We start from the raw sequence: 11,960 nt of genomic DNA, 5'->3' as shown, positions 1-11,960 counted from the left end.
GAGAGTGAATACTGTCCACTGGTGAAGGACAGTGCTGTTGTTGCAGGGGTCTGGGAACCTTTCTGTTGGTTCAGAAGCCCTGAAGAAGGATTTTCTTGTTGTATGTTTACAGAAATCCTGGGAGAGGGTTTTGCTAATGTTTTCAGGGGTTCTAGCACTGTTCTACAGACAGAGGATGAATTAATGAAGAGACTGGCAATGTATCTTGTGGCCTTGCTAAGCCTTGTCTCCCCAGGAACTAAGATTGCTGAGAACTTGCCTCGTGTCAAGATGAAGAAAAGACCTCCATTTGGGTATTAAGTGCTGTGCTTAAACTTGATGTAACTCTGGGGTAGATTCAATTGTGATCCAGGGGTGGGGAACTATTGACCTTTTTGTGTTTTATGGTTGAACAAATGAATGTACTTTACTTATGTTTGGAAACTAATCTCCATTTGAGAAGAGGGGTTTTGTGGTGGACTAAATGAAGGTACAGCCTAGAGGTGGAGTAGTATTTAGAACAGGGACTTTGTAATTGATTGAATGAATGGAAGGTCCTGGGGTGGGGTAGTACTTGGAGATTATTTAATCACACTTAGTAAATGCTGTATTTTGAATGATGTCATGTTTTGACCTTCTCTATTCTTAATTTGTCATTGAATAAAATGGAGAGCACCTATGCTGGTATTTTGAACCTTGGGAAGTTGCCTTTCCTTGACATTACATTACACCCAGCCACGAGCAATTGATGTCTTTCCAATTAGTTAAATCTGACTTTATTTGTGTGAAAAGTGTTTTATAGTTGTGTTCATATAGGTCTTGGGTTTGTTTTGGCAGGTAGATGCCCAAATATTTTATAATGTCTACAGTACCTTTAAATGGGATTTCTCTTTCTATCTCTTGCTGTTGAATTTCATTAGAAATATACAGGAATACCAAGGATTTATGTGGGTTTATTTTATATCCTGCAACTTTGCCAAATTAATTTATTGTCTCAAGTAGTTTTTTACTTAATTCTCTAAGTATATCATCATATCATCTGCAAAGAGTGATAGCTTGGTCTCTTCTTTGCCTAATTTGAATCCTTTGATTTCTTTTTCTTCTCTAATTGCTACTGCTAACAGATTGAAGAAGAGGGGTGATAGTGGACATCTTTGTTTCACCTCTGATCTTATTGGAAATGCTTCTAGCTTCTCCCCATTACATATAATGCTTGCTGATGGCTTTAAATAGATACTACCTATTATTTTAAGGAAGGCTCCATTTATTCCTATTCTTTCTAGTGTTTTTAATAGGAATGGATGTTATATTTTGTCAAAAGCCTTTTCTGTATCTATTGAGATAATCATGTGGTTTTTGCTAGTTTTATATAATAATAAAAATGTATTATTCTTGTGATAGGTTGCTGTAGTCTTTTTGCTAATATTTTATTTAAAATTTTTGCATCTATATTCATGAGGGAGATTGGTCTATGATTTTCCTTCTCTGTTTTATCTCTCCCTGATTTAGGTATCAGTACCATATTTGTGTCATAAAGAGAATTTGGTAGGACTCCTTCTTCACTAATTTTCCTGAATAGTTTGTAGAGTATTGGAATCAGTTGTTCTTTAAATATTTGATAGAATACACTAGTAAATCCATCTGGCCCTGGAGATTTTTTTCCTAGGGAGTTCACTGATGACTTTTTCAATTTCTTTTTCTGAGATGGGGTTATTTAAGTAATTTACTCCCTCTTCAGCCAATTTGGACAACCTATGTAAGACTGTGAAATTTATGTGCATACAACTGGACAAAATAATTCCTAATTATTGTTTTAATTACTTCTTCATTGGTGGTAGGTTCACCCTTTTCATTTTTGATACTCATAATTTGGTTTTCTTCTTCCTTTTTTTTTATCATATTGACCAAGGGTCTATCAATTTTGTTGTTTTTTTTTTTCATAAAACCAGCTCTTAGTTTTATTTATTAATTCAATAGCTTTCTTAATTTCAGTTTTATTAATCTGTCCTTTGGTTTTCAGTTTTTCTAATTTAGTATTTAATTGGGGATTTTCAATTTGTTTTTTTTTTCTAGCTTTTTCAATTGCATGCCCAATTCATTGACACCTAATTTATTCATGTATACACTCATTGATATAAAAATTCCCCTAAGAACTGCCTTTGCTGCATCCCACAAATTTTGGTATGTTGTCTCATTATTGTCATTCTCTTGAATGAAGTTACTGATTGTTACTATGATTTCTTATTTGGCCCACTCGTTCTTTAGGATTAAGTCATTTAGTTTCCAATTCTTTTTTAGTCTGTCTTTCCATGGCCCTTTATTGCATATGATTTTTATTGCATCATGATCTGAGAATGATACATGTATTATTTCTGCCTTTCTGCACTGAATTTTGAGGTTTTTATGTCCTAGTACATGGTCAGATTTTGTGTATGTGCCATGTACCATTGAGAAGAAGGCATATTCATTTTTATCCCCATTCAGTTTTCTCCAGAGATGTATCATACCTACCCTCTCTAAAATTCTATTCACCTCTTTAATTTCTTTCTTGTTTATTTTGAGGTTGGATTTATCAAGTTCAGAGAGGGGGAGATTAAGGTCTCCCACTAGTATAGTTTTGCTATCTCTTTCTTCCTCTAATTCCCTTACCTTCTCCTCTAGGAATTTGGATGCTATACTACTTGGTGTATATATGTTAAGTAATGACATTGCTTCATTCTCGATGGTGCCTTTTAGCAGGATATAGTTTCCTTCCTTATCTCTTTTAATTAGATCAATTTTTGTTTTTGCTTTATCTGAGATAAGGATTGCTGCCCCTGCTTTTTTTACTTTAGCTGAAGCATGATATATTTTACTCCAGCCTTTTACCTTTACCCTGTGTGTATCCCTCTATTTCAGATGTTTTTCTTGTAAACAGCATATTGTAGGATTATGATTTTTAATCCATTCTGCTGTCTGCCTCCATTTTATGGGAGAGTTTATTCCATTCACATTTACAGTTATTATTATTATCTGTTTCTTTTCCTCCATCCTATTCCCTCCCCTGTTAATGCTTATATTTTTCTCCCCTTATCCCTTCCCCTCCTTAATAGTTTTCCTTTTGACCACCACCTCCCTCAGTATTCCTTTATCAGCCCCCCTCCCTTTTCCTCCCCTTCCCCCTTACTTCTTCTCTCCCTACTAACCACTTCCCCCCTTTCATAGTCCTTTCCCCCTCTTACTGCCTCTAGGATATTTTTATACTTAATGAAGTATGTTATTTCTTCTTTGCACCGAGAGTGACAGGAACAAATCTCATGTGAAGCTCCTTTCTCTCCCCTCTTTCCCTCTAATATGATACATTTTGTGAGTCTTCTCCATGGAGTTCTATGCTTAACTGGTTGTTATTCTTTCCTTGCACCAGAACCAGTCAGGGAAAAGCTCATATAATACTCATCTCTCTCCCTTCTTTTCCTCTGCTATATTGTTTTTATGCCTCTTTGTATGGCATAATTTATTCTTTGCCACTTCATTCATTCCTCTTCTTCCATTGCAGTCCCTTTGTAGCCCTTAATAAGATTTTTTTTTAATCGTCATTTTGTGTAATTAATACTCATACCCTCCACTTGTCTATAAACAGTTTGCTCTTATTAAATAACAGTGTGTGTGTGTGCGTGTGTTTTTTTTTCTTGTTTACCTTTCTGTGTCACTCTTGCATCTTGTAATTGGAGGTTGAATTTTCCATTGAGCTGTGGCTTTTTCATCAGAAAGGTCTGGAAATCTGTTATATCATTGAATGATCATCTCTTTGCCTGGAAGAATATGCTCAGTCTCATTGGGTAGGTAATTCTTGGTTGTAACCTTTTGCCTTGTGGAAAATTGTATTCCACTGCCTCCGATCTTTCAGTGTAGAGGCTGCCAAATCCTGTGCGATCCTCGCTGTGGTTCCTCAATATTTGAATTGTTTCTTTCTGGCCACTTGAAGTATTTTCTCTTTTACCTGATAGTTCTGGAGTTTGGCCACAACATTTCGAGGACTTTTCAGTTTGGGATCTCTTTCAGGAGGTGTCCAGTGGATTCTCTCAATTTCTATTTTACCCTCAGGTTATGGTATCTCAGGACAGTTTTCCTTAATTAGGTCTTGGAGAATGTTGTCCAGGTTCATTTTTTCATCATGATTTTCTGGTAGGCTTATGATTTTCAGGTTATCTCTCCTGGATCTGTTTTCCAGGTCAGTTATTTTTCCATTGAGACATTTTACCTCTTTTTCTAATTTTTCATTCTTGTTATTTTGTTTGACTAATTCTTGGTTCCTCGTAGAGTTATTTGTTTCAATTTGGTAGATTCTAGTTTTTAGTGAATCATTTTCCTTGGTTAGTTTTTGGAGCTCCTTTTCTATATTATACACTTTTCTTTTTAAGGAGCTGTTTTCTTCATTATAATGTTTTTCTAATTCTGCAATTTTGATTTTAAAAGAATTATTCATTTTGTCTTCTATCTCTCTCATTTGGTTTTCAAAGTTCCTTTTGAGCTCATCTAGGAGAAGTTTCTGTGCTTGGGACCTGTTCCCTGTTGATGTTTCAGCTGTGGGTGTGGAGTCTCCATTGTCTCCCTCTGAGTTTGTTTCCTCCCTCTGAGAATAGTATGACTCCAGAGCCTTTATAGTCTGCTTTCTACCCATTTTGAAGCATGACCCTAGCGACGCCCTTCCTCTAGGGTTCCCAAGCCTTTACCATTGAGGGTTTTGCCCGAGGGCAATTGTTACTATGTTTTCATGGGGGGTGGGGTTGGAGCAGGTGGGGTTCACTCTGCCATCTTTGTCCTTGGAGGTCCTGATAGAGGCTTTTAAAAAAATTTTTGGGCTATGGAGTGGTAGTCCCAGGAGTATTTCCTGTTCTGGACAGGGGCCCTGCATTTGGTTTTTACTTTGCTCCTTCCATTCCCAGCCCTTTGATGATGGGCCTGGTAGTGGCTCTTGTGGTTGGTGGAACGACTTGCCCCTGTTTGATCAGGCCTCCTCCCTGGCTGCCTCTGCACACTGAGCCTTTGCTTCCTGGCCTGTGTCTCCTCAGAATATTTTTAAGTGCATAAAATAAAATTCATAGGATTACCAAAGAAACCAATTATATTGAAATACAGTAATGAAATGAAACACATGCACATGTCATTCACAGACCACAGATTGAGAACCACTATCCTAGGCCAACTCTTAAAAATTTTATCTGATTTCTCTCCCCAAATAAAGCCTTTCCTGAGTAACTACTATATGAAAGGGAAGAGGAAGGGAAAAGATTAATTGCTAAGTGAAAGAAATAGTTCAAGAAGTCTTAGAATTGAGTATTTTGTCTGGACATAATAATTTTACTTTAGTTAAGTAATGGCTATGATTATGTAATTATGGTGCCCCTTTACTACTACATGCTTTTCCCTTCATCTTCTTCCAGCTAAGAAAAAGAAGCCCAAACTTTTAAATAAATTTGACAAAACTATTAAATCTGAACTTGATGCTGCAGAGAAACTACGCAAAAAGGTAAGTTTGCATTCTCGTTTAGCTCAGAAATATATTTTTGTTGTCTTGTTGTTGTTGACGACAATGATGATGATCAAGTTATATATGAGTTCCTGTGGTGTGGTAGAAAGAATCCTGGATTGAGGGTTGTGAGACCTGAGTTGTAGCCCCAGACTTTCCACCTAACTAACTATAGGATTGCATAGATCTCACATTTCCACTCTAGGCATCAAATTGCTGTGAGAAAATGTAGTGTAGTGGGAAAAATTCTGAGCTTGGAGTCAGGAGAAATGGGTTTAAATCTTGCTTTTAATTATTGCTAATTAGCTCTGATACCATAGGTGGATCACATACCTCTATGAGTCTAATTCATCTGTTAAGTAAGGAAGAAAAGAAACATTATTCAATGTTTACTATATGCCAGAAACTGTGCTAAGTGATTTACAAAAATCTCATTTTAGAGAAACTTTCCTACCTAGGAGATAGGTCCTTTTATTATCTACATTTTACAGTTGGGGAAACTGAGGCAGTGCCTTTTCCTGTAGGAATAATTAAGTATACCTATATGTCTTATCTCAGAAATAACAGTGATCTTAGATTATTGACAGAATCACCAGTTTAACTAAATTTCTTTAGTGATGTTAATAAAGATGGTATTTTCTATTCATATCAACACAATTTCAAACATAGGCACAAATGATATTTATTCATGTAAGCTGTAGTTTAGTTAATCAGTGAACTAAAGTTCATTCTCAATTAAGGTTCAAATAAAGAACTAGGGGAAAATATGTTTCTGCTTGTTCTCAGGGTTCTCAAGTCAGATTATATTTCTATGATTTGGGATTTAGATGTTCATTAATGGTATATCAAAGGATATTGCAGTAGGGTGGCAATTTGGTTAAAAATTTTATTCACATTTGATCACATTTATTATGTACAGTGTTAATCCTGTGGTATGAATCTGGTTAGAGAGGACATGATTAAATTTGTCAGGAAAGTTTTTAAGAATATTATTTTTAAAAATTGATATTTGTCATTATATAGACTGGATTCCCACGCACTCATATAAAAAAATGAAATGGTGGTCCAAAAGAGTTAACTTTGATGGAAGGTATGAATGTTTAAATAACCAATTAATTATTTGTGAAAATAAATGAAAATCTGAGAGGACATTGGGCCCTTCAATTAACTTCTCCCAGTCAACTTATTACTCTCACGTACCCTATAATCCTAAAGAGCCAAGTGACTGGATCCTACTTGCTTTAAATTAACCCAATGTCACTGGTTAACTTTAAACTTGGAAGAATATGAAAGGGAAGAGGAAGGAAAAAGATTAATAGCTAAGTGAAAGAAATATTTCAAGAAGTCTTAGAATTGAGTATTTTGTCTGGCCATAATCAATTCACTTTATTTTTTTTAAGTTATGGCTATGATTATGTAATTATGGTGCCCCTTTACTAATACCAGCAATGACAATAGTTTGGATTTAATGGAGGTAAAGAAAGTATCCGTTTCAAATCCTGGACAAACCCTGTTTTGGAATAGCTAGTTGGCACAGTGGATAGAGTACCAAGCCTGAACTCATCTTCCAGAGTTCAAATCCAGCCTCAGACACTTAATAGCTGTGTGACCCTGGGTAAGTCACTTAACCCTGTTTGCCTCTGTTTCTTCATCTATAAAATGTTTTGGAGAAGGAACTGGCAAGCCACTTCATTATATTTTCCAAGAAAACCTCAAATTGGGTCATGAAGAGTCAGACATGACTGAATAGCAACAAAAAAGAAAGAGAAGAAGGGAATAAGCATTTATATAGAACCTACTGCATACCAGGTCCTGTGCTAAGCACTCTACAAATACTATCTCTTTTTAATCCTCAAAGTTAGACTGGGAGGTGTGTGCTGTTATTGTTATCCCCATTTTCCAAATGAGGAAACTGAGGCAAACAGCTTAAATGACTTACCTAGGGTCACACAACTTTAGATATCTTACTGTCCGAGATAGGACTTAAACTCATGGCTTCATAACTCCAGGTCCAATGCTCTGTCTGTTGTGTCATCTAGCTAACATGACTTTGGATGTATTTATTTCAGTCACATTAACTCCTAAAGTACTGGAAGGTCTTGAGTTCGGAAAATCTGTATTTATATCCAGTTGACCTCAGTGTTATTTAACTGCTGCTGCCTGTCATTTATTTGTGGGATGGCTTCTGGTGGTACATTTTATTTGTAGGATGGTGGAGCATGCTAGTATTGCCCACTATGAGTAGACAATCGGTAGGCTCTCAATACTTTTTGAAAGGTGATTCTGTGAAAATTCTTGTTATATTTTAGAGACCAAAACATTTGAACAATAAACAGTATTTTTCTCCTTGGACCCCTAAACATTTGTCATGGGAAGATGTTTGAAATATTAAAATAAATCGCTGGGAGACTAGTTCACTAAATGAAGACGATGGTTTTAAAGCAACTTTTTAGGAATAAATCTCCCTCTTAAAAAAGTGATAGACTTTTTAAAAAATTTCTGTCTTTATTAATGTTCTCATGTCCAAGTTTAAATTCCTAGATAAAACTCTTAGATATATTTAGAGCTCATAAAGCAGAACCACATTTCCAGCACTATGAAGGCACTTCTCACTTTCTGGTATGTGAATAGTTATAAAGTAGGATATAAATACTTTTTCAACCAGAGACAGAATCGGTGATGGGTAGAAACTTGAAAGAAAGAAATTTTCGCTTTTTAAAAGAAAGTTTCCCAATAATTATAGGCTGCTGTGGGGTTGGCAGGCTGTGAATTCCACTGTCACTAGCGGGCTCCAAGGGGCGGGCAGATGACCACTCATTGGGGATATTGAAGAGAGGATTTCTGTTCAAGCATGGGTTGGACTAGTTGTCCTCTGTGGTTGCTTCCAACTCTGATATACTGAGATATGTGAATATTGTCTAAAACACAGATTCTTTTATTATTTGCTTACACAGCAAAATTCCTCGACATAAACAGGCAGCCCAGGTGGTAAACGAGAACATGAGTGAAATCTATTAGTGATCATAAAATGTTATTTTCCACATTTTAACATTTCACTTTAGGTAACAGGTACCTACATTGTTAATTAATGATATCCAGCATGACTTGTTTCCAGCCAGAATTTTGTTGTTTATCAGATTTGCCACTGGTTGGGACACAGTAAGAGGAATAATGTTGTGTGTGTAAAGAGAGGATGTAGGGACACAAAGATAGGTGCTAAAAAAGCCAAGGAAAATTCCCTTGCTTAATTGTTCAAAAAAGGAAACTAGGACATGTTCATAACATCACTTGGGTATGTGCCACGGTCATATGATAATATCACTACTCCCTGCTTGTGTCCTCTAGACACCATAGTTTGGTCACTGGTTTTCCATACATACATGACCTCTGAGAAGCATATTTAATAACTCTATCAGACAATATACAATAATGGGTCAGCTAGGTGCTGCATTGGATAGAGTACTGGGCCTGGAGCCAGGAAGACTCATCTACCTGAGTTCAAATCTGGCTGCAGACACTTACTAGGTATGTGACCCTGGGCAAAAGACTTAACCTTGTTTGTCTCAGTTTCCTAATCTGTTTAAAAAAAAAAAAACTAGAGAAGGAAATGGCAAACTACTCCAATATCTTTGCCAAGAAAACCCAGAATGGGCTTATGAGGAGTCAGACATGACTGAAAAATGACTCAACAACCACAGCAACAATTTTCAAGTCAACATGGACAGAGGGCAGGCCTTAGAGCCATGAAGAGCTGGGTTCAAGTACTTCTTCCAACATGTAGTCGCCATTTCAACATGAAAGATTCACTTGATTTCTTGGTAACCTGAGGCATCCCTCTAGTGAGTGCATCCCTGAAAGGAGTTTTGATTTCCATATATCAATGGAATCACAAGTCTGCTCCTTCTTTCCGAAAAGGTAACATTTTACCGTATTGCATATGAAACTTAAAATAAATTCTTCTTCCCCATCAGGGAAAAATTGAGGATGCTATGAATGCCTTTGAAGAACTAGTGCACAAGTACCCACAGAGTCCACGAGCCCGATACGGGAAAGCTCAGGTAACAGCGGCTTGTTCTGTCGGTTGGCCTCACTTGGCGGACTTCCACATTTTTCGTATGTACATATTCTCTCAATTCTGCCTCTCTTCTATATTCCCATTTCTTTAAGTAGGCCATTTCTAATTTGTGTCTAGTGTGCACAAACACAAATAGGGAATGCTGGCCTTGCATCTGGCTTGTTATTATAACTATGTTGCATATTACTATATTTACTCACATTTCGCCTCCTCACATATCCTTCAATCACCAAGAAAAATTTTTTTCTCAGATAATTTCCGACCACCTGCTTTGAATCAATAGCTTTCAGCAAAGAATCCATGGGGCTTTAAGACAGTCAGCTTTGTTGGTTAGATATACCAATCTCTCTGTCTCTGTCTCTCTCTGTCTGTCTCTCTCCCCCTACCTCTCTCCTTCCCTCCCACAGTTTTCTCTCTCTCTCTTCTGTCTGTCTTTATTCTTTGTTCCAATATGGATTTCTGGGAAAGGGAGAAATCTTATTTAGTAATAAAGGTAATACAAACCCAAAGATAAATAAACAAATTTAAAATATATCTTATATTTTAAAAAAAAGAACATCAGTCAACCAGAAGAGGGAGAATATTTCATTAGGAAATATTTCTTATATAAAATGCAATATTTTCATCTTGAGAGTGGGAGGTTCTCTACTCATTATTCCACTCTGTCCCAGGTATGTTTCTCTCTACTTCCTTTTCTGCTTCTCTGTCCTGCATCTTTTCTGGGCTGTTGTGCTAAGTTTATTCACTGGTGAACTGTTGGATGGGGTACTAATCACCTCCAGCCCTGTGAGGAAGTATGGAAACAGTGAACTTGGCTAAAACATCTCCCCAGTCTTTTCCTCTCAAGAACCCTGGCCTCGAAAGCAAATAAAATTTCCCAAATAAATATCACTGCACTTTTTCTCCCTGACAAATATTCTGGCTTTGGCATACCTAATAACATCTTTATGCATGGAACTTTAAAACTTACTTGCTCTGAGATGAATATGACAGTGAGCCAGAACCCAGAAGTCAATATAATTTCTCTCATTCTATTTTAGAAAGAAAAAATATTAGGGGAGACTTATGGTTTCATATGGTGCTTCTCAACCTTGATAGTCTGGGTTTATGTTGATAAAAGCTGAATTGTTTCTGTAGTGGTGGAGAACAAATTTAAAATCATAACCTACACATATCTCCATAAATTATTTAATTTTGTTTGGTGTTGAGCAGCATAAACCATGCACAGGAGAAAATGAATAGTATTAACAAAGTAACAAATAAAATCTGGCCTTAGACATTTACTAACTATGTGACCCTGGGCAAGTCATTTCACCCAGTTTGCTTCAGTTTCCTCATCAGTAAAATGAGCTGGAAAAGGAAATGACAAATAACTCCAATATCTTTGCCAAGAAAACCCCAAATGGGGTCACAAAGAGTTGGCTATAACTGAAACTTCCCAACAGCAAAAACAACAACATTGAACAATTGAAGACTTGAGTAGATGGGGTCCAGACGTCACCCATTGTTTCTGCTCCTTTGTGTTATGAAATTCTCATGTTGTGATCCAGATTTTTGGGAAGTGAAGTTGAGAGTGGTTTGAACCTGTGATGAGGATCCTCACTGTAGGGAACTGCTGGTGTGGAAGTTCCCTCCACTGACCTAGAGGGGCAACTTATTATTTTTTCAAATGCTTTATTAACTTTTGATTTACATCATTCATTTCCACCAGATTTTGAGTTACAAATTTTTTCCCCGTTTTTCCCTTACCCACCGCCCCAAAATAGCAGTCCCACAGGATATCCCCTCCTCCAATCTGCTCTCTCCCGTATTTTTTCCCATACCCCTTTCGACTTTTCCAGTGGACCTCTATGCCCCAGTGCCTGTATATCTTATTTCCCAATTACATGCAAAATAGTATTAATAATAGTATGTATGTGTATATATATATGTGTGTGTGTGTATATATATATATATATATATATATATATATATATTTGAGTATTTGATTTTAAAACTTTGAATTCCAGATTCATTCCCTTCCTCCCTTGTCATCCACCCTTATGGGGAAGATAAACAGTTTAGTATAGGTTGTACATGTGTGCCTAATGCAAAACAATAGCATAGTAGATACATTGTAAAAGACTGACTATATTTCCCTCCCTCCTATCCCACCTCCCACTCGTTCTATTCTCTGCTTTGATCCTGTCCCTTTTCAAAAGTGGGTGCTTCCAACTTCCCTCCCCCCCCAGGCTGCCCTCCCTTCCATCATCCCTCCTCTCATCCCCTTCCCCCCCTACTCCCCTGGAGAGTGAGATAGCCTATTTAATGTGAATTTCATTCCCTCCTCAAGCCATATTCAATGGGAATAAGGTTGACCCATTCCCTTTTGCCTTCCTATTCTTCCCCTCCATTGTA

General features: G+C 36.9%; 1 protein-coding gene across 7 annotated transcripts in view; it reads left to right on the top strand.

The window, feature by feature from the left end:
- ASPH (aspartate beta-hydroxylase) overlaps positions 1-11,960 on the top strand; it is a 523,279-nt gene that overhangs the window by 427,597 nt on the left and 83,722 nt on the right. For all 7 annotated transcript variants that reach the window (XM_069100008.1, XM_069100007.1, XM_069100009.1 and 4 more), the window contains 2 exons: positions 5,403-5,488; positions 9,460-9,546. In XM_069100008.1, the coding sequence (XP_068956109.1) occupies positions 5,403-5,488; positions 9,460-9,546 (173 nt within the window). The remainder of the gene's footprint in view (positions 1-5,402; positions 5,489-9,459; positions 9,547-11,960) is intronic.

The sequence above is a fragment of the Petaurus breviceps genome, unplaced genomic scaffold (assembly GCF_028583685.1).
Source record: "Petaurus breviceps papuanus isolate PSGF00001 unplaced genomic scaffold, PetGlider_PUasm1.0 38, whole genome shotgun sequence".
Taxonomy (NCBI): Eukaryota; Metazoa; Chordata; class Mammalia; order Diprotodontia; family Petauridae; genus Petaurus; species Petaurus breviceps.
Note: the sequence above shows the minus strand (reverse complement) of the source record. Positions and strands in the feature narration are given on the sequence as shown.